General features: G+C 46.5%; 1 protein-coding gene, 1 long non-coding RNA gene and 1 other non-coding gene across 3 annotated transcripts in view; 1 reads left to right on the top strand and 2 right to left on the bottom strand.

The window, feature by feature from the left end:
* LOC135810319 (centrosomal protein of 72 kDa-like) overlaps positions 1 to 23,701 on the bottom strand; it is a 29,304-nt gene extending 5,603 nt beyond the window's left edge. Inside the window, exons 1-11 of the mRNA XM_065323808.1 lie at positions 23,529 to 23,701; positions 15,659 to 15,786; positions 14,792 to 14,829; positions 9,780 to 9,843; positions 8,753 to 8,843; positions 6,410 to 6,468; positions 5,399 to 5,535; positions 4,911 to 4,963; positions 4,419 to 4,547; positions 3,893 to 4,170; positions 2,268 to 2,388 (exon numbers count right to left, since the gene is read on the bottom strand). Of these exons, the coding sequence (XP_065179880.1) occupies positions 2,268 to 2,388; positions 3,893 to 4,170; positions 4,419 to 4,547; positions 4,911 to 4,963; positions 5,399 to 5,535; positions 6,410 to 6,468; positions 8,753 to 8,843; positions 9,780 to 9,843; positions 14,792 to 14,829; positions 15,659 to 15,786; positions 23,529 to 23,595 (1,165 nt within the window). The 5' untranslated portion in view covers positions 23,596 to 23,701. The remainder of the gene's footprint in view (positions 1 to 2,267; positions 2,389 to 3,892; positions 4,171 to 4,418; positions 4,548 to 4,910; positions 4,964 to 5,398; positions 5,536 to 6,409; positions 6,469 to 8,752; positions 8,844 to 9,779; positions 9,844 to 14,791; positions 14,830 to 15,658; positions 15,787 to 23,528) is intronic.
* Trnar-ccu (transfer RNA arginine (anticodon CCU)) lies at positions 6,865 to 6,937 on the top strand. The gene has a single exon. It is a non-coding gene; the product is annotated as a tRNA-Arg (tRNA).
* LOC135810310 (uncharacterized) lies at positions 17,923 to 20,086 on the bottom strand. The gene is made up of 2 exons (XR_010552313.1): positions 19,418 to 20,086; positions 17,923 to 18,251 (listed from the first exon to the last, which is right to left on the bottom strand). It is a non-coding gene; the product is annotated as an uncharacterized LOC135810310 (long non-coding RNA).
* Positions 23,702 to 25,745: the final 2,044 nt, after the last annotated feature.

Genomic DNA, 25,745 nt, shown 5'->3' with positions numbered 1-25,745 from the left:
TACAAGTAAGTACAAATTCCGCTACAAGTAACAGATATACAACTGGCATAGTAATCCTCACTATTCTAGTGAGGAGTGTCGAAGGAAAGCCCAGTAGCACGTCCACATAACAAAGTGCACGCCGGACATTCCATGCAAAGCTGGAATTTGTAAAAAAAACTGATACGACCATGGCCGTAGCCACCGTACCAGCCCATGTACTGTACTATTACTCAACATGGCTTATCCCCCGATCTGTTTAGAGGCACTACAGTCAACTTTGCGTATAACGACACTCGGCGGGGCATCAGAAAAGTGTCCTTATTCGCGAAGTGTCGTTATACCCGAAGTCTCATTATATGTATTAGGCCATCATTTTTTATAGCTATGTTTCGCGTCGTCCGCACGCATACGTTTTTATTTTTTTCAGAAAAAAATAAAAAATCGAACATGCACAGTGAGTGTACGATCGTTCGAGTCATCAGTGTGGACTGGTTCCATACGGCGAAGCTGGGATTCAAAAATGGCCCTTAGGCCATCGTTGGTAAATCGTTTGTTTGGCATCTGGGAGCAATATTCTATGAGCTTACACCAAACCGCATTGATCGCCTCAAGCTGAGAGGATGCGTCGTTCCGGAGCTCTTTGCACCGCTGCTGAAGGCTGAGTACATGTACAATAATCCAGCGAAGCATAGGCACCAACGGTTGCCTCCTCTGACCAAAGTAAATATTTACTCATGCTCATAACCCAGATGTTGTGCTTCGATGCACGATTTTTCTTTCGAATGTACACCATGCACAAGCTATTGTGCTGTGTACAGTGCATACACTTCTAATGAGCCTTTTTATTATTTTGCAACTTTTTTTTATTTTTTTCCACCTCTCGCATATGATTCTGGAAGTTGAACTGACGCGAAACATAGATATAAAAAATGATGGCCTTACAGTTGGATGGGACTTTGCTCTGGGCATGGAAATTCTGTCGTTATTCGCGAATTGTTGTTATATCCGCAGTCGTTATTAGCGAAGTTGACTGTACCTAGTACCTAGCCAGGGTTTTCCATGCACTTCGCGGGTACAAATGGGGGGGGGGGGGGTGATAACAACCGACCGGATTGATGTTCCTATGACACGTGTCAAAATGAGGTCATGCTGCGCTCGGCACCTGATTCCATAGAGGCTATGCGATGGTTATGCGATTACATCATCAAGAGTCATCAGAGATGCTTTGGCAAAGTCGCGTCACAGCAGTGCACTAGGTCAAGCGGGACCATTGACTCAAGCTGTATGCTGTAAAACAGCTATTTTTTAGCGACAGTGATATTTTAGCGATTTTGGCAAAAGTAGTGTTTTCGCTAGAATTTTGCTTATACAGTGCAGTACTAATCATTCTTCTCTTTAAATTCTGAAACTTGGATCGCTAAAATAGTTCATCGCGGGTTGACCCTGATTCAGAAAACGCTAAACATTATACCCGCTACAATTAGCCGTTCTACAGTACTTTTAACTCCAAGAAGTGAATCCGCCTCAGGGGCATTGGAAGGTATTTTAGTGTGGTGTGGTCAGCCATCTGACATACAATATACTCAGGGGAGGGGAGGGGGGGGGGGGGGGTTGCTGAGCTGGCATTTTTTGGAAATTTAGAGTCTTGATCAGTGTACTTTATAGATTCACAGGGCAACAAGTGGTACGGTCAATACCTTAGCTACCGTGCCGTGTCTGACGCCCCTGCACCCACGCACGCCATATACTTAGCACTCATAGGTGAATCGGCTAGTTCACCACCATGACATCGATTATTGGCGTAACCTCGATGCCGACTATAGCGCGGTATATTAGTGGTCTAGGATGGTAGCAACGATTTGCAGAACATTTGGAGTATTTCCAGCGCAGCATGATACCTATGACTGCGGCCCCACCGTGAGTGTGGCTCTGCTGGTGTGGCCATGCCTCCGACGGTGAGAACACTGTTGTTAGAACTTGAAAGCTGATTCTGCTAAGCCGCCGAGACCGTGTTTACACCGAGGACATTTGCTAGCATGTCTTATTCCCGGCAACCTGTTTAGAACACTAGAAGCACCACCTACCTAGAGTCCAGACAGACTGGGATTTTACATGCACTAAGGCTGGGGGGGGGGGGGCATTTGCTGCCTTGTCTTATTCCCCGCCCTGTGTAGAACACTAAAAGCACCACCTACCTAGACTGACTGGGATTTTACATGCATTAAAGGGCCCAGGACATTTGCTAGCATTAGTGCTAAGTTGAACATGTTTGCGTGTGTACGTACCACGTAGCTGTTTCCCTCCTTCAATAGACCTCGTAGATCCTGGTGTCAGTCGCCGTATTGATGCAATCAGGTGATCAATTGCATCTCCGCTACCGGCTGTCTGTGCCTCGTTCAAGGTTTTCTGCACAATAACGCATTCACATAGAACATTGAGGAAAATAGAAAAAGTGGATACATCATTTGAGATGCTCAATTCGGTCAGGAGTGCCGAAGTGATTAACTGTGACATCATAAGTACTGGTTTGCCACTCAAAACAAAGCATACGTGATGATGTCATTCATTGGTTTACCAGTAAATTACCACTCCATTCAAAGCATACACGATGATGTCATTCATTGGTTTACCACTTACCAGTTACCACTCCATTCAAAGCATACACGATGATGTCATTCATTGGTTTACCACTCCATTCCAAGCATACACGATGATGTCATTCATTGGTTTACCACTCCATTCCAAGCATACACGATGATGTCATTCATTGGTTTACCACTCCATTCCAAGCATACACGATGATGTCATTCATTGGTTTACCACTCCATTCCAAGCATACACGATGATGTCATTCACCTACCTCTATAGGATACTTTGGTATGGTATGGTATTGATTTATTTGAATTCGGTATCTCAACAGTACAATGTACACTTTGTGTTTATAAACTTTATAAAATCATCCTTACAAATGGGGTCGCTGTGTACACGTGGGCTCTTATCGAGGGTGATTTGCCTGTAAATAACATCCCTTGGTCTTAGCTGCAGTTGTCCTCTGAGACAGGTAGTCGCCATATCAGAGTGGTTGCCTTGACAGGTTTTAGTTTGACGGTTAAAGTACCGCGAGAGTGCCTCGTCTCGCGAGAGCGCCCCACCTTCATTTTACAACCAGGGAAATGAAAATCGTATGGCAGGGTGCAACAAAGTTTGTACGGTGCGGTGAGAACGTTAGCGTACTAAGGTCACGCTTAGCAGGTTTTTTGTGGAGGTCGTGTTCGCTCGAAGATAAATTGAGTATGGATTGACTGCACAAAGTGCCATGGGTGTACAAGGTTCGTGTCGTATGACCTACAGACAGGACACCACCTCCACAATACGACCGCGAAAAAACGAGATGGTGGGGCGCTCTGGCGGTACTTTACGGTACTGTAATAGCAATACCAGTAGTGTAGTATAGTAGTATTACACGAGCGAAGAAGAACGGAAAAGAGTCCATTCAGAACAAGTATCAGAACACAAGAACGCCACTCAAACTGGGTGGCTGACAGATACAAGCTGCACGGAAGGCGAACGCAAGGCCACCAAAAAGCGCTTGAACATGATATCATTGCTGCTGGGGCAAACGTCCTATTCGGTGACTGGATTCCTTGTCTAGATCTGTGCATTGCTGCTGGCGCAAACGTCCTATTCGGTGACTGGATTCCTTGTCTAGATCTGTGCATTGCTGCTGGGGCAAACGTCCTATTCGGTGACTGGATTCCTTGTCTAGATCTGTGCATTGCTGCTGGGGCAAACGTCCTATTCGGTGACTGGATTCCTTGTCTAGATCTGTGCATTGCTGCTGGGGTAAACGTCCTATACGGTGACTGGATTCCTTGTCTAGATCTATGCATTGCAGGTGTAGAGTTCTTACCGTTCTTGGTCGATGCTCCACCATGTCCTGCTGGTCGTCCGGGGATACGGTGGTCGGCAGCGGCACATGCCGAGGTTGCAGTGTAGCGTGCCCCGTCACGTGGTACGGGGCAGCCGCGTTGTCGGCATTGTAGCGGATCAGCTGACGACGGCCGTGCTGGTGATTAATACCTGTGTTTGCTGTGGCCGATGGTGGCTCTGGCTCTGTACACTGGCGATGAGCGGCTAGTCGTGTGGACGGTTGTTCTGGCAGTGTAGCCGAGGGTGGCGATGCACGATCTAAACACATAGACCAAGAAAAACGACATCAATACATGCCTGGTCGTCAGTTTTCAGTGTTTTCTTTATCTGCGATTTGCATCGTTATCGAACAAGACTATAAAAGGCCTCTCTCCATTTCTCTCTCTCTCTCTTTCTTTCTCTCTCTCCCTCTCTAACTTTCTTCCTTTTCTCTCTCTCTCAGAAGCTCCAATGGCAACATAGCTTAACAGTCCAAGACTGGGTGCATAAATGAACCTTCCGCTCACCCTGTATCGGTATTTCAACGACCGCGGTGGGATGATCAGCAACATTCCCTGTCCTTGCCAGTGGTCGGGTCAGATCTCCGCCGCACTGCTGTACGCGGTCGACCAGCGACGTAATGTCTTCATCCAGGGCTAGACCATGTACACGGCAGTGGAGAAAATACCAGGGTAAGTTGTACATGCCACAGCGAAAGCTCAGAATTGCCTTCACTGCACAGCTCGGAGTAGAACAGAAGCACTGGGAGCGACCGTCTGTGCATGCAGGTGCTATGGTTGGGAATGATCCAAAATGAGCAATTTCTGCCATCCAGTCAGGCCCTGGTCTGATTATGTACATGCTTGCACAGACGATCAGTTACAGTTCTGTGTCTCCATAATTCCCAGTTCTGTATTACCATAATTCCCAGCTCTATGTTACCATGACTCCCAGCTCTGTGTCACCATGACTCCCAGTGTAGCAAATAGCACTGCATTACCGCTGCAATCCTGGCTTACCGGTGGGATGAGAGGCGAGCGACTCCACCAAGCGTCGGCGTGACGCAGTTGTTCTGTGGCAAGACCAGATGCAGACCAAACCGTCAAGTACATGTACATTGGGACGGTGGCAATGCAACGTAATCTCAGCGATCAGGATTATTCGCTTGTCTGCCAATATCTATATCTGTGCAGGTTACTAGTAGTGCACTGTACCTGCATCTTCAGTGTCAGTTGCACTGTACACTGACAGTTGCAAGTTCAGTGCTGGCCAGAGAAATCCAACCTTGTGAATAAGGTAGCTCCGGGCCGTGGACTGGCAACGCCGAATGTTGCTGTGTGAAGTCGTGGGTTTGCCCCCGTATGTTGCATTTTGCATGCTACAGGGCAAGACAATTTTGGAAAATGGAAAAATGCATTACAGGGTAACTCCCCCCCCCCCACTAATTTGACCTGGCTAACGGTCTGAACCCTGTTGCTGGTCAGCGCCGTGGTGGTGCATGGCTTACTGTGCACCTTGGTCGCTGCGGACCAGTCGCGTAGCCGGGTCCCGCACTGATGTGCTGGGCGGTGGCGGCGGTTGGTGTGGCATCGCTACGGTCACTGCGACGTCGTCGGCCAGCTGGGCAAGAGCAGTCGGACTAGCCTGCAGGGTAGAGCGGGATGACAGTGCACACATGTATATTATTATTATTATGCACCAACTCATGGCCAAGGTCAATCAAGGAGGAGGTGAGGGCAATTATAGCCAGCCATGGCAAAAAAACAAAAAACAAAAAAAAACAAAAAAACAAGTGCAAATCAGTATTGGCTGGATGACAGTCGGTACATACATGTAACTTATATGCACACCCAGTCGTAAGACTCAATAGTCAGCTTAAGGAGGCTCCCACCTACAGGAGTAAAAATAAAGTCCATGGACACCCTGCTTTTTATGCATAGAATGGTGGAGTGATGTCTCCTCTTCAATTAATTTTGGTATAGTTTTTAGGTAGGGTCACCAGGCGTATAAGAGGTAGTCTTTCTTGCAAAGAAAGTAACCATTATTTGACTGCCATAACAACTAAAATGACAAGGTATTGCACATGCTGACCCGGCTGTGTACAGTCAACGACTTTGTGCACGTTTTGTCTCCGTCACAGTTTAGTTGATGGGGTAATTTACACGTCACAAGTCACACAGTGTAATAGCGGTGTTTTGAGCAAGGATTGCGGGTACTTTTCTTGCAGGTTTGCCGAGCCGCAGGCCGCCGTCCAGGACTTCTCACTTGCTCTGTATAGCAGTCAGTGTAGTCTATGAATTGTCAAATTGGAGGGAAATTGCTAGCTCGAATGTTGCAAGCAACCCGCAACTTTCTTACCAATACTGCTGAGATTGCTTCCACTAACTCGACTATATCTATATAACGACATGAACCATCAGTCCATGATTCATTAATACAGGGCTATCATGCTACAGCCCATGATGTAATCATGATGTAATGAGTACACCAACAGTGCACTCAATGACATCATTCTCACCTGATCGGTGGCAAAGTGTTGCAATGCAGCTTGGCGATCCTTACCAACAGATCGTTTATCTTCAGCATGGACACACAGAAAGGAAACAGGCATGGTGGTCCTGTCCAGTAGTACTCAGAATGCTTATACACGTACATATACATGCACCACAACTTGGCACAAGGGCTGGGTTTGAACACATACAAAAAAACATCTGAGTTTGGTTACCTTATTAGGCAGTGTTGGGGTGGATGATGCATTCGCTTTCAGAAACTGACAGAATTAATTTATTTCACTCCTCAGTTTTCCACAAGTCCTTGCCTACACCGTAAGAAGCAGGGAGTAGTACAATACCATATTTTGGTATTGTACTACTCCCTGGTAAGAAGTGTACTGCTAGGCCAGTGGCCACGTGATCATGTGATGTCCTGTAGGCCAACATTGGTTGCAACTGAACATAGTCAGTCGATATGCAGGCCTCCGTAGCCTAATGGATATGGCATCGGCCTCCTAAGCCGGGGGTTGCGGGTTCGAATCCCGTCGGAGGTGCATCTTTTTCTTCTTTTTGTCATCACCTACCAACGGGACAGTTATAGGCCATTCACACGACGTGCAAACTCACTTTTATCGTACTGTCTCCAAGGATTTTTACTCGGATACGATAAACTTGGACTCACGCGTGCAACTGATGTTTTATCTTGGCCGAGGCCCTTTTGCTCGCGATTATCTTTGCACGCCAGGAAAAGTGTCGGTTGTTGAAAGTGCGTACTGCAAATGCAGTGATTGAACAAAGGAAAATTCAAAATTTAACATTTCCCGGCATTTTCAGGGGGTCACTATGGATACATTGACGGTTGCAAAATTTGCCCAGCACCGTGTAAACTGGATCACGGTTTGCCAGTGTTATCTTGATCACACGCGTGCAAATGTTTGCACGTCGTGTGAATGGCCTATTAGCTGGTTAGACACGAGCGAGAAGATTGCTGGCTAAGGCTGCGTTTACACGGCAACGCACGGCCAGTTTTCTGTTTTCGATCCAGCATTTTGTTTTTTCGTTTTCGGGCGTTTACACAATCAAACCTGATCCGAGGTGGTCTCCGTTTGTATCTTTTTCGCACATCTACACGGGAGCAAAGGATCAACCAAAGTTCGTCATGTGCCAAATGTTGTCGTGGAAGCACCAATCACAAGTTGAAAACAGCCCACACTGACAACACTTCTCACATGACGAACATTGAAAACGATTTTTGGGATTGTCGGATCCGCGTGACGGTAACGAGGCCCAGCACATCGTTTCGACTGTTCACACAGTCATACGTTTTCAAATTCTTCCGCCTTGGCCCAGCGTTGGTTTTCTTCCATCGTGGCGTACAACTTTTCCGTTTTGCTCCGTGCACCGTGTAAATGAACCGTGGATCCGAAAGGATTTGGTTGCGTTTTCATCCCCAGCGTTGTGGGGTAAACGCAGCCTAAGGTATATCCGATGTACAGTGCTGGTCGACAGGTTTCAGCATACGAGTACTGGCGTACGGCGCTGCAGCACTCATGCCTAGTTGCTACGCTGACGCCGAGACCTCTAGTCGGCCGAGTTGCTCCCAGCACATCGGCACGTCGTCCCCACGTACATCCCCTACGTGTTTGTCTTTTTCCTCGTCTCGTTTCTTAAAAAAACAAAAAACAAAAAAACACAGTACCGTGAATACAACACACTTATTACCTACAGTCCATTCAGAAAAAAGATGATATCCTAGCTTTTGGCCATAAATGGGTCAAATTTTGAGTTTTTGTCACAATTTTGCTGGCAATCCCCCATGGAATGCTCTTCCAATTGTGTTTTTGAAGTCTATTTCTCCAAAGAGCAAGCTATAACAAGAATAGGATTTCGGCCAGGGTTTGCCCCCGAAGCACTGAATTGGGTAAAAGCCATGAAAATCCAACCCGTGCACTCCACTTGCAGAACAGTACATTTGCGGTTCAAACCCCAGTTGAGGTACCTTTTTTGGACCCTTTTTCAAGTTTCGAATCTCGCGGCACTGGCAAAATCACCAAACACGGGAGCTCTCCAGAGCCAGCGCTCATCTTTTTCTGAATGGACTGTAGCACGCTCCGGCAGCATCTACACTCTATACTCGTACATGTACAGTGCTGGCAACCGAAATCCGACCCCCTGAGCGGTGGGTTCACATTCTAGCGGCCTCTGTTCCGTAGTTTTACCCGATCCCGTGTTGGGTCTTTCCAATGTGAGCGCGTCGCTCAGGCCAGGGGGTCGGATTTCAGTTGTCAGCACTGTAGTACCTATTCATTGTGGGTATTTTGCCCGTGTTAAAAAATAAATAAATAAAAAGGCACCCTCAGTAGATCTACCTAGCACTCTCAGTCTTGGCAGCAGGTGCACGACCAGGAGACGGTAGCATGTCTCGTTGGTTGTCACCGGGTTGAGCCGAAAGTCCAGGTCCTGCAGACAACGTGCGCAGAAAACAGCAACGCAGAGACTTGACGGAGTTTGATGATTTCAGTATATGCTTATGACAGAAAAACCAGAGGATGTTGCTATGACACCATGTGTACCAAGTGTTCCTAAAGAAGGATCCACGAGCGGGATCCACACCCGGCATCTCTGTTTTGCCGGGATAGTGCCCTACCGATTAGGCTACCGGGGATCACACACACACACACACACACACACACACACACACACACACACACACACACACACACACACACACACACACACACACACACACACACACACACACACACACACACACACAAGCACGCACGCACGCACACCCGTGGCCCCTTTGTGCTTAAACTTCGCAACGCTGGGGTTTTAAACCATGCATAACTCACAGTAACCATGGAAACACTGAGCATGCATGGCTGTCAGCAGCATGCCTACTACATACAGGCAACCTAGTGAATAACAACCCTGGAGTGCGCATGAGGATAGTGTCATTACTTTTGCGAGATTTTTTTTCTTCTACAAAGAACACAAACCCGGCTCGAGACAAAAATAAGAACAAGAATGATAACAAAGTTGCATGCAGGGAGAACGAGAACGAAGAAACGACTAGAGTTGTCGTCATTCGCGAGTTTGAAAGCTACAACCGTAATGGTCACTAGGTTTGAAGATGGTGTCGTCATTCGCGAGTCGTTGTTATACCCAAGGTTATCATTCACGGGGTTAATTGTTATTCAATTACTGTAAACTGCCTAGTGTTTGCGACGTATTAATGTTTGCTAATTTTGCGAGAAGAGCATAACTTGAAACAGTGGGTGTATGTGTGTGGCCGCAGTATTCCGCGAAAATTTCCCGTCGTAAACTCGCCGGTTCTGAGAAATCGCGAAAAATTTAGCGACGCAAATACCGGGTGGTTAACAGTAATCTTACCTGCAGGCTTGTGTTGTGTTTCAGTGTGTGTATGTGGCGAATGTCACAGATGCTGTTGTTGTAGCTGATAGAGTACACAACCGTCGGCCGTGAGTCTCTAGTCAAGGATAATAATAATAATATTAAATTCTACAGTGCGTTTCAAAAATATAGACCTATGATTTCAAAAAACCGTTAGGCCAGCATCTATACCACATAAAATCTGTGATCACTTTGTGCATACAAATTTTCGAAATTGGACGTTTGCTCGATATGAGAGTAATTGCAGGAAGGACCTGAGCAATATTCCGAAAAAAATCTCAAAAAGCTCCAGCTAAATTTGAAATACCATGCATCTATATTTTTGAAATGGATTGTAACTACATGTACAGTAGAACTCCCTTAGAGTACTACTAGTACTAGTCTACCTGGGACATACTCTAGTCCTACCTGGGACATACTCTAGTCTACCTGGGACATACTCTAGTCTACCTGGGACATACTCTAGTCCTACCTGGGACATACTCTAGTCTACCTGGGACATACTCTAGTCCTACCTGGGACATACTCTAGTCTACCTGGGACATACTCTAGTCTACCTGGGACATACTCTAGTCTACCTGGGACATACTCTAGTCTACCTGGGACATACTCTAGTCTACCTGGGACATACTCTAGTCTACCTGGGACATACTCTAGTCTACCTGGGACATACTCTAGTCTACCTGGGACATACTCTAGTCTACCTGGGACATACTCTAGTCTACCTGGGACATACTCTAGTCTACCTGGGACATACTCTAGTCCTACCTGGGACATACTCTAGTCTACCTGGGACATACTCTAGTCTACCTGGGACATACTCTAGTCTACCTGGGACATACTCTAGTCTACCTGGGACATACTCTAGTCTACCTGGGACATACTCTAGTCTACCTGGGACATACTCTAGTCTACCTGGGACATACTCTAGTCTACCTGGGACATACTCTAGTCTACCTGGGACATACTCTAGTCTACCTGGGACATACTCTAGTCTACCTGGGACATACTCTAGTCTACCTGGGACATACTCTAGTCTACCTGGGACATACTCTAGTCTACCTGGGACATACTCTAGTCTACCTGGGACATACTCTAGTCCTACCTGGGACATACTCTAGTCTACCTGGGACATACTCTAGTCTACCTGGGACATACTCTAGTCTACCTGGGACATACTCTAGTCTACCTGGGACATACTCTAGTCTACCTGGGACATACTCTAGTCCTACCTGGGACATACTCTAGTCTACCTGGGACATACTCTAGTCTACCTGGGACATACTCTAGTCTACCTGGGACATACTCTAGTCTACCTGGGACATACTCTAGTCCTACCTGGGACATACTCTAGTCTACCTGGGACATACTCTAGTCTACCTGGGACATACTCTAGTCTACCTGGGACATACTCTAGTCTACCTGGGACATACTCTAGTCTACCTGGGACATACTCTAGTCTACCTGGGACATACTCTAGTCTACCTGGGACATACTCTAGTCTACCTGGGACATACTCTAGTCTACCTGGGACATACTCTAGTCTACCTGGGACATACTCTAGTCTACCTGGGACATACTCTAGTCTACCTGGGACATACTCTAGTCTACCTGGGACATACTCTAGTCTACCTGGGACATACTCTAGTCTACCTGGGACATACTCTAGTCTACCTGGGACATACTCTAGTCTACCTGGGACATACTCTAGTCCTACCTGGGACATACTCTAGTCTACCTGGGACATACTCTAGTCTACCTGGGACATACTCTAGTCTACCTGGGACATACTCTAGTCTACCTGGGACATACTCTAGTCTACCTGGGACATACTCTAGTCCTACCTGGGACATACTCTAGTCTACCTGGGACATACTCTAGTCTACCTGGGACATACTCTAGTCTACCTGGGACATACTCTAGTCTACCTGGGACATACTCTAGTCCTACCTGGGACATACTCTAGTCTACCTGGGACATACTCTAGTCTACCTGGGACATACTCTAGTCTACCTGGGACATACTCTAGTCTACCTGGGACATACTCTAGTCCTACCTGGGACATACTCTAGTCTACCTGGGACATACTCTAGTCTACCTGGGACATACTCTAGTCTACCTGGGACATACTCTAGTCTACCTGGGACATACTCTAGTCTACCTGGGACATACTCTAGTCTACCTGGGACATACTCTAGTCTACCTGGGACATACTCTAGTCTACCTGGGACATACTCTAGTCTACCTGGGACATACTCTAGTCTACCTGGGACATACTCTAGTCTACCTGGGACATACTCTAGTCTACCTGGGACATACTCTAGTCTACCTGGGACATACTCTAGTCCTACCTGGGACATACTCTAGTCTACCTGGGACATACTCTAGTCCTACCTGGGACATACTCTAGTCTACCTGGGACATACTCTAGTCTACCTGGGACATACTCTAGTCTACCTGGGACATACTCTAGTCTACCTGGGACATACTCTAGTCTACCTGGGACATACTCTAGTCTACCTGGGACATACTCTAGTCTACCTGGGACATACTCTAGTCTACCTGGGACATACTCTAGTCTACCTGGGACATACTCTAGTCTACCTGGGACATACTCTAGTCTACCTGGGACATACTCTAGTCCTACCTGGGACATACTCTAGTCTACCTGGGACATACTCTAGTCTACCTGGGACATACTCTAGTCTACCTGGGACATACTCTAGTCTACCTGGGACATACTCTAGTCTACCTGGGACATACTCTAGTCTACCTGGGACATACTCTAGTCTACCTGGGACATACTCTAGTCTACCTGGGACATACTCTAGTCTACCTGGGACATACTCTAGTCTACCTGGGACATACTCTAGTCTACCTGGGACATACTCTAGTCTACCTGGGACATACTCTAGTCTACCTGGGACATACTCTAGTCTACCTGGGACATACTCTAGTCTACCTGGGACATACTCTAGTCCTACCTGGGACATACTCTAGTCTACCTGGGACATACTCTAGTCTACCTGGGACATACTCTAGTCTACCTGGGACATACTCTAGTCTACCTGGGACATACTCTAGTCTACCTGGGACATACTCTAGTCCTACCTGGGACATACTCTAGTCTACCTGGGACATACTCTAGTCTACCTGGGACATACTCTAGTCTACCTGGGACATACTCTAGTCTACCTGGGACATACTCTAGTCCTACCTGGGACATACTCTAGTCTACCTGGGACATACTCTAGTCTACCTGGGACATACTCTAGTCTACCTGGGACATACTCTAGTCTACCTGGGACATACTCTAGTCTACCTGGGACATACTCTAGTCTACCTGGGACATACTCTAGTCTACCTGGGACATACTCTAGTCTACCTGGGACATACTCTAGTCTACCTGGGACATACTCTAGTCTACCTGGGACATACTCTAGTCTACCTGGGACATACTCTAGTCTACCTGGGACATACTCTAGTCTACCTGGGACATACTCTAGTCTACCTGGGACATACTCTAGTCTACCTGGGACATACTCTAGTCTACCTGGGACATACTCTAGTCCTACCTGGGACATACTCTAGTCTACCTGGGACATACTCTAGTCTACCTGGGACATACTCTAGTCTACCTGGGACATACTCTAGTCTACCTGGGACATACTCTAGTCTACCTGGGACATACTCTAGTCCTACCTGGGACATACTCTAGTCTACCTGGGACATACTCTAGTCTACCTGGGACATACTCTAGTCTACCTGGGACATACTCTAGTCTACCTGGGACATACTCTAGTCCTACCTGGGACATACTCTAGTCTACCTGGGACATACTCTAGTCTACCTGGGACATACTCTAGTCTACCTGGGACATACTCTAGTCTACCTGGGACATACTCTAGTCCTACCTGGGACATACTCTAGTCTACCTGGGACATACTCTAGTCTACCTGGGACATACTCTAGTCTACCTGGGACATACTCTAGTCTACCTGGGACATACTCTAGTCTACCTGGGACATACTCTAGTCTACCTGGGACATACTCTAGTCTACCTGGGACATACTCTAGTCTACCTGGGACATACTCTAGTCTACCTGGGACATACTCTAGTCTACCTGGGACATACTCTAGTCTACCTGAGACATACTCTAGTCTACCTGGGACATACTCTAGTCTACCTGGGACATACTCTAGTCTACCTGGGACATACTCTGATAAGACTTACTGTACCTGTATGGTTTACATGTATATAGAAAAGAAGAAGAAAACGACCAAGGAACTACAAGTTACGCTATTGTGTCCACTAACACCACCAGTTACTAAACAATCAGCTCATGCGATAACAAGTTGCACGACACTGACCGAGGGTACTCTGATGTTCTACAACGAACGTCAGTACCGTCGGTCAGTGTCGTGCAATGTTATCGCATGAGCTGATTGTTTAGTAACTGGTGGTGTTAGTGGACATTATAGCGTAACTTGTAGTTCCTTGGACCGACACATACAAAGTCCACAGATCTTTGGCTTGAAATCGGAACTATAATCATGCAAATAGAGGATTCAGAATAGAGATTTGAAGTTGCTCTCTGCACCACTGCCGGGACTGGTCTTTGTTGACCAGCTTTGCCTTCGTGCCTGCTGAAGAAGCACATCTGTGTGTGTGTGTGTGCGTGTGTGTGTTTACGTGTGCGTGTACGTGTGTGTACGTGTATGTGTGTGTGTGTGTGCATGTGTGTACGTGTGTGTGTGTGCATGTGTGTGTGTTTACGTGTACGTGTGTGCATGTGTGTAAGTGTGTGTGTTTACGTGAATGTGTGTGTTCACGTGTACATGTGTGTGTTTACGTGTATGTGTGTGTGTTTACGTGTACGTGTGTGTGCATGGGTGTACGTGTGTGTGTGTTTATGTGTACGTGTGTGTGCATGGGTGTACGTGTGTGTGTGTTTACGTGTACGTGTGTGCATCCATAGCCAAGAGGATACAGGTTGAGTGTTTCCAGCGCCGTCAGTCGATCCAGTCCCTTTGCCAGTGACATGGTGTGTGCACATGTCCACATGGAAGAAAGCAAAACAACAACAACAACAACAACAACAACAACAACAACAACAACAACAACAACAACAACAACAACAACAACAACAACAACAACAACAACAACAACAACAACAACAACAACAACAACAACAACAACAACAACAACAACAACAACAACAACAACAGTAGCAGCAGCAGCAGCAGCAAAAACAACAACAACAAAAACAGCAGCAGCAGCAGCAACAGCAACAACAACTCGTGAGAATAAAATTAATGAGAGCATGTCGATGTCATTACTACATGACGGGTGAAGAATAGTCAGTCTACGATGCCAAAAATAATTATGTGGCGGTATGTAGATCGGCTCTGCCCCAAAGGCACCTGTAATGGGCAGCCCGGGTTCAAAACCTGCAATGATTCAGCTGTCTTAAACCCTACTCTATTTTTTCTTTTTTCTTCTTTAAATCTTTTCCTTTTCCTTATTTTTGTGTGCCTGTAGTCGATCTCACGTGATAAGGCAACACTGCCTGTTTGTTCTTCGACATCAAATAAACCAATCCAATCCAATTCAGCGTTACTGTCGCTTGTGTCGTCTCCCCGTGTGTGCTACAACTTCCTGGTGTACATGTACATTGCTGTAGCTTTTTTTCTTGCCCAAAAAAATAAATGGCATTGCATGCACATATGGTGTGTGCCGTGTGCGCTCATTCTCTGCATGCTGAGTTTTAAAAGTATTTTGTTTTCTGTTCGACTCTCTTTCAAATAACAAAAAGCAAAAGCAAAAACAAAAAAACCCTGCTGTGTTCAGATCTTACATCCAGGTTAGTCAGCGCGTTGTTCGACAAGTCCAGTTTCCGTAGCGACGTGAAACTGATCAATGACCTGTTGAGCTCGCAGATCTTCTCCCGATAGCTGCCCGGCAGTGTCAAGACAGTCACGTCAACTGCACAGTGGCACACATCACCATGGATACGGAATGCACATCGGGTCATGCACTCATAGATACATTTTAATGTACTATTAAAATAGATTTTTAGGTGTTTAGTTTTATTCCAAGCAATACATGGCTGCGCCAGCCAATGACCACGTTGCGTAGCGATGGCAGGGTTTTTATAGCCAACCACGGCTAGCAAGGAAAAGAGTAGAGAAGTCGGAAAGAAAAGGAAAAGAAGAAAAAGAAGCAAACTATTTTTAGTCCATATCAATATGGACTAAAAATCTAAAATATGTATAGATTATAGACCGGTTAGGAGGTCTATACAGGATATATAGACCGAGTAAAAGACCGAGGTCCCCCGAGGTCTTTTACGAGGTCTATATATCCTGTATAGACCAACTATGAGGTCTATAATCTATTTATCGTGTTCTCCACGCAATAGTTTCTCTTCATATACGACATATCCTTGTAATTCTAGTATTATACTATAGCATATACCGCATTGTACGGCATTGCAGGATCAAGGTCATTGTTTAAAGGGGAACTCCACGAAAAAATGAAAATTTGATAGCCTGTAGAGTTTCGGGCGCTGAGTCGAATGGTCTTGGTCCGAAGTCTCTACGAGAAAGCGTTCTTGAGATATTTCAATTTTAGCCACGCCCCATACCAATGTATGTGTGACGTCATTGTGGCAATGTGCGAAAATACTTGGATTTTGAATCTCACTTTCTTCAGGACGAAAGTCACTTCAGAAAGTAGTTTGCCAAGTCGCCTGAGCCGCTGCAATGCCAAATTGTTGTGTTGTTGATTGTGCCAGTATCACATCATCCTCCTGGGGTTAGTTTTCTCAAATTCCCAAAGGATGGAGACCTGGCAAAGCGCCGAGATGTTGCAATGCGTCGTGAAAATTTCAAGCCTATTTTCGCAGCACGAGCTATGTTTGCTCGCTGCATTTATGATCCAGAGGGACTTGAGAGCTGAGTTTTGACGAGTACGCCGTCCAGGAAAGCCCTCATCAGTGTACCAGTGCCCTCCGAACCGTGAGCCTCCAGCAAAGCGAACTCAACAAGCTGCAACTGAGAAAGCAGGGCGAGATACGTCCCATCAGGATCAGAAGAGTACATCACCCCATCAACTCCGACTGCAGCTAGCTGATGAACGATATTACCCCAGTAACTTTGCGCATACCAGTACTCAAACTGTGCACATCTGTCATCAACTGGGACGCAAACAGACAGACCCCCAGCAAGTACGAAGGTTACAGAACTGTTTGCTTGCGATGTGCAGGCAGCATGCACGACGAACTGTCTCACCAATCCTGCCAAACTGAACCAGTGTAAGTTGATTGCGTGGATATGTCTCTATTTATAACAGCTACCCTACTTCTAGGCATGGTTGCATGAATACCATATCACTCAGAGCAGTTGTTAGAAGTCTGGACAGCCTTGGAATAGTGCAAGTAAATTGAAACAAAAATATATTACACTCCGAGTTCCACGCTTGCGGGATCACCAGGCCAAAAAAAATCTAATTTCGAACAAGGAATGGGTTCTGGTTGTATGCGAAAGAAAAGTAAGTGAAGACCTATTGTGCAAGGAATACAGTGGGAACTACACATATTATACACATGCACTCACACCATCACCCACATGCGCGCGCGTGCGTGCACACACACAAACACAACAACACACACACATACGCACCCACATACTCAAACTCACTCGCACGCACGCTAGCCTAAGGATAGTACATATGCTGTAGTAGTGGTATACTTAGTGAAATGACTATGTGTACATCTAATGACGCCGCCACTCCACGCCAGAAGACAACAAACATCTGCTGCAACATTTTTGCTCCCGTCTCTTATGGGCAACACAGGGAATGAAACGAACAATGCAATTGAGAACAAGAGTCGTCCTGTACGGTGAAGTTTCCATTTTCTCATACAGCAGTATATTGTCTAAGCAAGTGTGTTTTCTCCACATTCTTTTTGCCATGCAGGTATATCACAGTGTCATGCCAAACTACATTCTCAAACGCATTCGTTTCTCAATTCTGGGGATGATTGGACACGCACATCTCGCAGCTCTTGACGACGTCAATGTCAACCGTCGCCACAGCACAACCAAAAAGACCGCGATAGGAAGGTATAAAGTCCAGTTCTCAAAGCATAAAGAAGACTGTGGCCAAATAGAAAATTATACGACAGAAAGAGCTATGAGTATGTTGACAAGCTCATGTGTGAGGTGGTAGCGGTTGCAAATGGCAACTTCCATGTTCCTGCCTTGGAGAAGCGTGTTTCCCTGCCAAATTCCAGGTGGAAGCCTCCTGAGAAGGCTGAGGTGGTGCAGGATTTGGATATCTTTGCCTGATGGTATTCACAACGCAGGCTGGAAGACGACAACGAACGTGCTTGCCCAATTTGCCGTGTACATAGTGTGTACTGCCTGTGTGCCGCATAGCGTAGAGATCTACACAAACACAGAATGTCATATGGAATGTGTATGATGAGTGCTTGTACACATACCACATTGCTCTGCCGTAATAATTATTATAGTCAAATACTCATTTACTCTACATATGCGCTGTATTGCACCTACCGGTACCTACCTGCACTTTCAGTGCGCGCGCCATACTAATTTAGTGTCCACTGGTACAAAGATGGAGGGTCTTGTAGAATTTACCATAATTGCTGATTTCAAATTGAATTCCAATGATCTGGGGGATGAATACTGATTAGGACGCGTTCGATTACCTACTAGTACAGAGATGTCTTGGTCAGAAAGTACAGATTTCTTACTCTCCTGCCAGAATTTGTGCATTATTTTGGTGTACGCTTTCTTGACCCCACGCTTGTACGTTGCATGCCATGGTATATCAAAAAGTATTCTTTCTAGACCAAAGAGTGGTATATTTGATAACATTTAATAACGATAGAAATTGAATTTTATCCACTGACGATGTTGTTCAGAACAACGAAACGTCTGGAGAAGTATCGTAAAAATTTCTATCGTTATTAAATGTTATCAAATATACCACTCTTTGGTCTAGAAAGAATACTTTTTGATATTACAATGAGAGTGAATAATCAACGGCTTGTCCACCAACTCTATGCCATGGTATACTAGAAAACGAGTTTATTGACAAAGTCTATCGCTTGAAACGATAAAGTATGGGTTCGGGTGTGATCAAAATTAATGCACCCATGGTGCTCATAAACTGTGTGTAGTGCTCTCTTCACCAACAGAACACTACCTACCATACTTTGTAGATCTTGTACCAATCCAAGGGAAAATGACAAAGACAAATGTGAGTCATGCATGAAAACTTGTGATAGCACGGTCTATAGTACAGAACAACGTTGTTCGTGCTATGCCTGACAACAATAATTAGTTACACACAAAACATTACGCGCATCGATCCTCACAAGATAAGTCAAGACATACTCGGAGCAAAGAGAAATTTGTTTGTGTCATGCATGAAACTTGTGATAACTACCAGTACAATGTCTTTCTTGTGCGACGCCTACTGTAGTGCGCCTGACAACAATAAATTTCCCCCAAAAAATAAGAATAAGTGTATCATGCTGATACGCGATCCTCACAAGACAAGTCAAGGCAAACTAATTGAGGCTTACCTAATGTCAGACTCTTCTGTCACTGGCATTGGCGGCTTCTGCATGTCGAGATAACCTCGAAGAGCAGTGATGAGCACAGCCTAATGCAAGGATACGATCTCGTAATCTGCGAGGTCCGCTACGCAAGAAACCTTGGGCCGTCTTGTCGACAGCGACGGCAGCATCCTACCAGCAAAATCATTCCCGCGGGCTGGGCATGGCTATACACTTTTGTCCACGCTCGCACCAGTCGGAGTACCAAACGAATCGAGATTCTGGTGGCCAAGCTACTCGTCTTCTGTCGGACGCAGCTGCTGACGCATCTTCTTCCTCCACATTTGTTACACGCGATGGCAGCTCCTCAGCAGAGTATCTGGGCTCCCTGCCCCAACCATACGCGGCGGTGGGCTGTTGGTCGTCCTCACTGGCCTCAGCATCGCTGCCTTCATTGCTGGGGACAGAGGATTGTTCGGAATCGCCCATCTTCCCTTGAAATACCAACTAAAATTAGTGCTTGTAGACTGGCGAAGAGAAACGACTTTGCCACAATGACGTAGGCAGCCCGTGATGATGTAACCAAATGGCCGCATGACGTCAGGGCGCGGCCCCCGTTTTTGCAATTTCAAAGTGAAATATCTCAAGAACGCTTCGTCGTAGAGACTTCGGACCAAGACCATTCGACTCAGCGCCCGAAACTCTACAGGCTATCAAATTTTCATTTTTTCGTGGAGTTCCCCTTTAAACTAGGTTCAGCATCGGTAGAACAGTGGCTGGGTGGTAAGGAAGAGTGACTGAGATCCACATGGTTGTGGGTTCAAATCCCGTCTTGTGTATTTCTGCTTTCTTCAAAAATTTCTTTTTCTAAGTTGGAGAGAAAATTTCTAAGTCCAAGAAGTTCTAAGGAGTCAAATATAAGTAGTCAAATATATCGTGTATTTGACTAAGCAGTCAAATACGCGATATATTTGACCGCTTACAGTCCGTTTCAAAAAGATTTACAACCCTGGCGATCGCCCGCGGAGTTTGGCGTCTTACCGTATGAGCACTCGAGCGCTGCCTGGAAAAACTCACTGTGAACTCGAAGAAATATTCCGCGCGAAAGCAGGAAAAATGACAACTCACTCACGATCACGTCTGGTTTACAACAAACGAGTTCTTCTTCGTATCGATAATGGAGTCAGAGAGGACATGTCGAAACGAAAGTGTTGTAAATGTTGACGAGCGGCATGTGTCCCAATCCGTTTTGTGACCAAAATAGTTTCTTTGAGCTGCGATGCAATTCACTCACCGTGTGACGAAAACGACATCGACACGAACTCATTCCCAAGGCCATGACTTGGCAAAGCTATCCGTGTGACTTCGACGACATTTTGAGAAAAACAGACGCTTGTGAACGCTGATAGAAGACGGCGTTGACTGCTAAATTCAAATAAATTGGCGATCTTGAAATACTAAAAATAAATCTCGAAAAGCTACAGCGCGATGACTTCCATATTCACTCACACCATTGCAGTGTTGTGGGTGTGTTCACATGGCGTGAGCCAGTCAAGTGTCAGTCAGTTCGGCAGGAAGCGCGACCTCCAACAACAAGTCGTTTGGTGCAGCCATCTTCTTTGTCTTGTACCAGCTTGATCACCAAAACAATGAAAAAAAGTTTGACTTGAGGATAGGTTGGGATTTGAACTCACAACTTCACGGTCAGCAGACAGCATTCATAACCACAAGGCCAAAAAGGAAAGGAGAAATCGTGGGTTTTGATAAAAAATCGATACTGGCTTCCTGGGCAAATTGTAAACCATGGGAAAAGGCCGGAAACCTGGCCGAAATTCTAACTCCTTAACGGTTGGTCCAATTGTTCCGAAACCTTCACAGAACAATTTGCCGTGTCCTAACAAGCCATTCTATGTACTTTGTTGTCCAAATTTCCCTTATCTTCATACTTTTTAAGACCCAAACCTGATTGTAAATCTTTTTGAAACAGACTATAGGTATCAGGGAAATTAGTGGGGTCAAATACTAAGAAGGCGATAAAGCAAAATATGGACCTTTATCACTCTCTTAGTATTGACTCCCATTGATTTTTGCTATACCTAAGCAGTCCTAAGCAGTCAAATATGTATAGAATATAAGCTGAGTCCCGAGTGTTTACGGGAAATAAAAACCCGAGGCAAAAAACCGAGGCGAAGCCGAGGTTTTTTACCGAGGTTTTTTTTCCCGTAAACACGAGGGCGAAGCTTAGGCCGTGATCGTTTGGTCGGATCCAGATCCAGATCCATCGGATCCACTGGATCTGCAATGATCGATTGGTCGAATCCGGATCCAGATCCTTCGGATTTGGATCCGAGCAACCCTGCCCCGGGAGCAGGGTTGACTGGATCCATCGGATCCAAATGTGACCTTTGTGCGTATATGGTGGGTAAAAATCATTTTTATACTCATTGTCGTACGTCTAGTGGACTTTTGTTGACTTTTCGTACGACGCGGGCGATCAGTACGACTTTTGCCTTTTTTGGGTGACCTTTCAGCGCCATTTTTTACTTCGTCAACATGGCAACAGCCAAGGTCCGCAAAAAAGTGTTCGGTTGATTCTGAAGGATCCGACGGATCTGAGATTTGGATCTGGATCTGGATCCGACCAAACGATCATAGCCCTATATTCTATTTAAATTATAGTATAAAAAAACGATTTTTCTTTGCACATGACTTACATACGTCTGGGTAAAGGGGGATGCATGCGCAGTAAGTCCTTGTAATTCCTTGAGCAAGAAAGTTGCCTTTTTCATTTCCTTGTAACTTTTTTTGCTTTTGAAGAACTATGGCTGAGTCTTCGCGTTTTGAACCTGTAAGTTCCGCAAGGAAAGACGAGCTGTTGGAGGGCGCAGTGCCGAAGTCAACCAAAACGGCAACGGAATTCTGGTTGACTGTTTTTTCCGATTTCTTGCAAACGGATAGCAAATCTTGCGACTGGAAAAAATGTTACAGAGGGAGAACTTGCCGGGGCATGCTCGAAGACTTCTACTGCTCGGCTAAAAAGCAGGACAAATCCGAGTACAATCGTTCAAGTATGATAGCTGCTCGCGGGGCATTTCAACGCCACCTGAATTCTCTAGAGCGAGGAATCAGCCTGCAAGATCCGGCTTTCAACAGGCCCAACAAACTCTTGGATGCTGTGCTAAAAGAGAGGAAGCGGACTGGTTTGGAGGCTCCTGTTGTCCACAAGGATAGTATTGCTGATAATGATTGGGTTCTCCTAAAGGAGTATTTCGCCGATGCGTCAACCACACTTAATGTGAAGAAGGTGACTCAGTTTGTATGGTTCCACACTACGCTTCACTTCTGCCGGAGTAAGCTTATTTGTGCTCACTTCCACTTTCTGCCTTTCGTGTCGTTCAATTTTGTAATTATTATCGTTATTCCAGTTTTTCTTTTCCTTGTGCTGTTTTTGTTCTGTATTACCATGCTAGATTGTTTTTTTCCTAAAAAGCGGTTTTTTTATAGCACCAGGTTTTTTTATATGAGTGATTAGCTGCTTTTTAGAACCCGCAAATGGCTGGAGGTTTTTTATACTATAATTTAATCCTGCATATTTCACTCCTTATGGCTATATTGACTGCTTATATTTGACTGCTTATGCCGGGTTGCGCAGGTGAACGGTGCCTATTGCCATGCAATTGGATGATGTAATTCTGGTCATCCTGTAACCGCTATGAACGTACTTGAAGACCACATGCAGCGGTAAGGCAGGCAGACCATGTCGGCCCAATGTTTCCCAGCGTGTCTGATATCTGTCTTGACTCTCTTGGGAACTAAACCTGTCCTAGATTGTAAAAGCTGCAGCCTCTTCCCCCCCCCCCCCCCCCCCCGGACACACATCACACATGTATATGTACGACATCCTTTGAGATGTACTGACAGTGTGGTAGGGCAGTACTACTCGTGGTAACCTCTTTTTCACTGGGTGCTTTGTCGTAGGCTACGTGCGTGTGCGTTCAGCCCTGGACTGGAGGTGAATGCATAATTATGTAACCACCAAGGTATTATTTTGGTGCTTGTCGGGAAATCTCAGCCACGAAGACTCTAGTCCAAAGTACTAGTACGCAAGCAATGCTGCAACTAGACATAGACCACTTACCGGTTTCGGCATGTGAGATACCCACTCGCTGGCATATCCACTTCTCCGTGGCGGACACGAACGGCATTCTAGTGACAGTACGGGGTCACGATGAGATGATTTATCCAATGGCTGGCGTCAAAACTGATAAATCAATGAAGGAGGTGGTCCGCTGAAAGTGATTCGATCCCTATGCTTTCCAGAGATACGGAACAACAATCAGTGTCGACAAGAGTACAGTCAAACTCCCGAGTATAACCCGAGACTCTTGCGAAGATCCACCTCCATGATCCAGTCCATTCAAAACAAAGCTGTTGGTGTGCGGCAACGCACTTGGCCCTGTCACTTTGTCAGCTAGCTCCGGAGCTCCGTGAATGCACACACGTACACGCTACTTACGGCAGTCACGTTCAAAAAGAGTGAGACGACACTCAACAACACGTCTCCATGGTCACCGATGTCATGATCAGGGTACAACTGTACATACATGTACAATCATGATTGTAGACTGACTGTACTGGCAGATCTACCATGTCCACGGCATGGCATGGCAAGCAGGGAGTCGTATACCCGGTTTATAATTATGACTTCCTGATTAGAATAATGGCAAGCTTTCAACGCCATACAGCATGATACTCATCATGGCAAGACTTGAACTTGAAGAGTCCATGCCCATGCCATGGTGCCATTAGTGGGGTTTGAGGTTTGTGGTACGGAAGAAGCTAGTTCAAGCAGGGAGTCGTATACCGGGTCTATACGACTCCCTGGTTCAAGCTACAAGTCAGGACTATTTTGTAGGTCTACATACTTTGTCGCAGTGATGTCGAAGATCCGACGTAGATCTACGGACGCACCCCATCTGGGCCCAGAAGCTCGACAGTTCCGCCCCGCCGAGGCGCAGACTTCGGAGATCGTCATCATGGTCCTACCGCAATCACCGTCACCATGTAGATCTAGACTACAGTCGTACAGACTCAGTAGATCTACCATGTCATGGTGCGCATGCCAGTGTCGTGTTACCAGTTACTAGTAGTACCTGGTTACGTCCTGATAGCTCGTTCACTTCCGTTGACTATCTTGTGCGTCAAGCTGATCCTCGAGGCCTCCGACCTTTTCGAGAAACCTCCGCCGATGACTTCCCACCGTTCCCAGCGAAGGAAGACGACGAAGTATGGAGTCCAGGGTCAGGAGCTTGGCTGCCTGCGACCTGGCTTCCTTCACGTCCCGATGCAAGTGCTCATCAGAGGTGACGACTCGATCGGAGTGCGGGTTCTAATAAATACCTTGGAGGAAGGTCACTATTCACACGCGCACTAGCAAAGGGACGGCAGAACTCGTCTTCTGTCCGAGAGCGACGAGTAAGGAGGACAATTCCAGCTCTGCTGCTGCTGCTGTCGATTGTGCCCACGCATCGTAGATCTGCTGCGGAAACTGAATCTGAATTGTTTCAGTTGCGAGCGCTTTCGACCTGTCCAGGCGTGTTGGTCACCGGCCCGGCATCATGGCGATGTTTCACTACATCTCGTTTATGACCATGCCACTGGTCGCTGTACAAGTGATCGGTGCCCTGGACTATGTGGTCTGTCACTTGCTAGCATGTCTGTGGCAGGACGATAGCGACAGCGGCGGCTACCCACTGATAACGGGCACCGGGTCGCTGGCATGCCTGCAGGGCGTGAGCTGGATGGTGCGCCTGGCATCGCTGGTATTCGGCGGTGTGCTGGTGAACGCTGCCCGCGCGGAGACCACTGGACGCAAGGCAGCCACGTTTTACGTAGGCATGCACCTTCTGATCGCGGTCCTGGACATTGCCATAGCGTTCCTGCCCACATACTGCTCCACAATGGACCCTCCGCTGTTCTCGTCGCCCTGTGAGGTAGCCTGGCAGTGCGCCTTCTATACCTACATCATCTGTGGGTTGAACGTACTGTGCCTGGCGTGCATCACGCACGGCCTGTTCACGACACCGCTACCGAACGCTGACGACAGCGAGACCATCCGCGACAACCACCTCTTCCTGGCGCGGCTCGAGGCGTCCAACCTTCTCGCCGGATTCCAGTTTGCCGTCTTTCCGCTGCGCTACCGTCTGCTTGACCTACTCATACTGAGAGCCACGTGCTACGGCATCTTGACGCTCTGGCATGTGGTCCTGGTGCTCTACCTGGCGTTCGTCAAGCCGCGCATTGAGATCTCCATCAGCGGCTTCCTGACCAAGGAAGGAGAGGAGGACGAGGACGG

The sequence above is a fragment of the Sycon ciliatum genome, chromosome 1 (genome assembly GCF_964019385.1).
Source record: "Sycon ciliatum chromosome 1, ocSycCili1.1, whole genome shotgun sequence".
NCBI lineage: Eukaryota > Metazoa > Porifera > Calcarea > Leucosolenida > Sycettidae > Sycon > Sycon ciliatum.
Note: the sequence above shows the minus strand (reverse complement) of the source record. Positions and strands in the feature narration are given on the sequence as shown.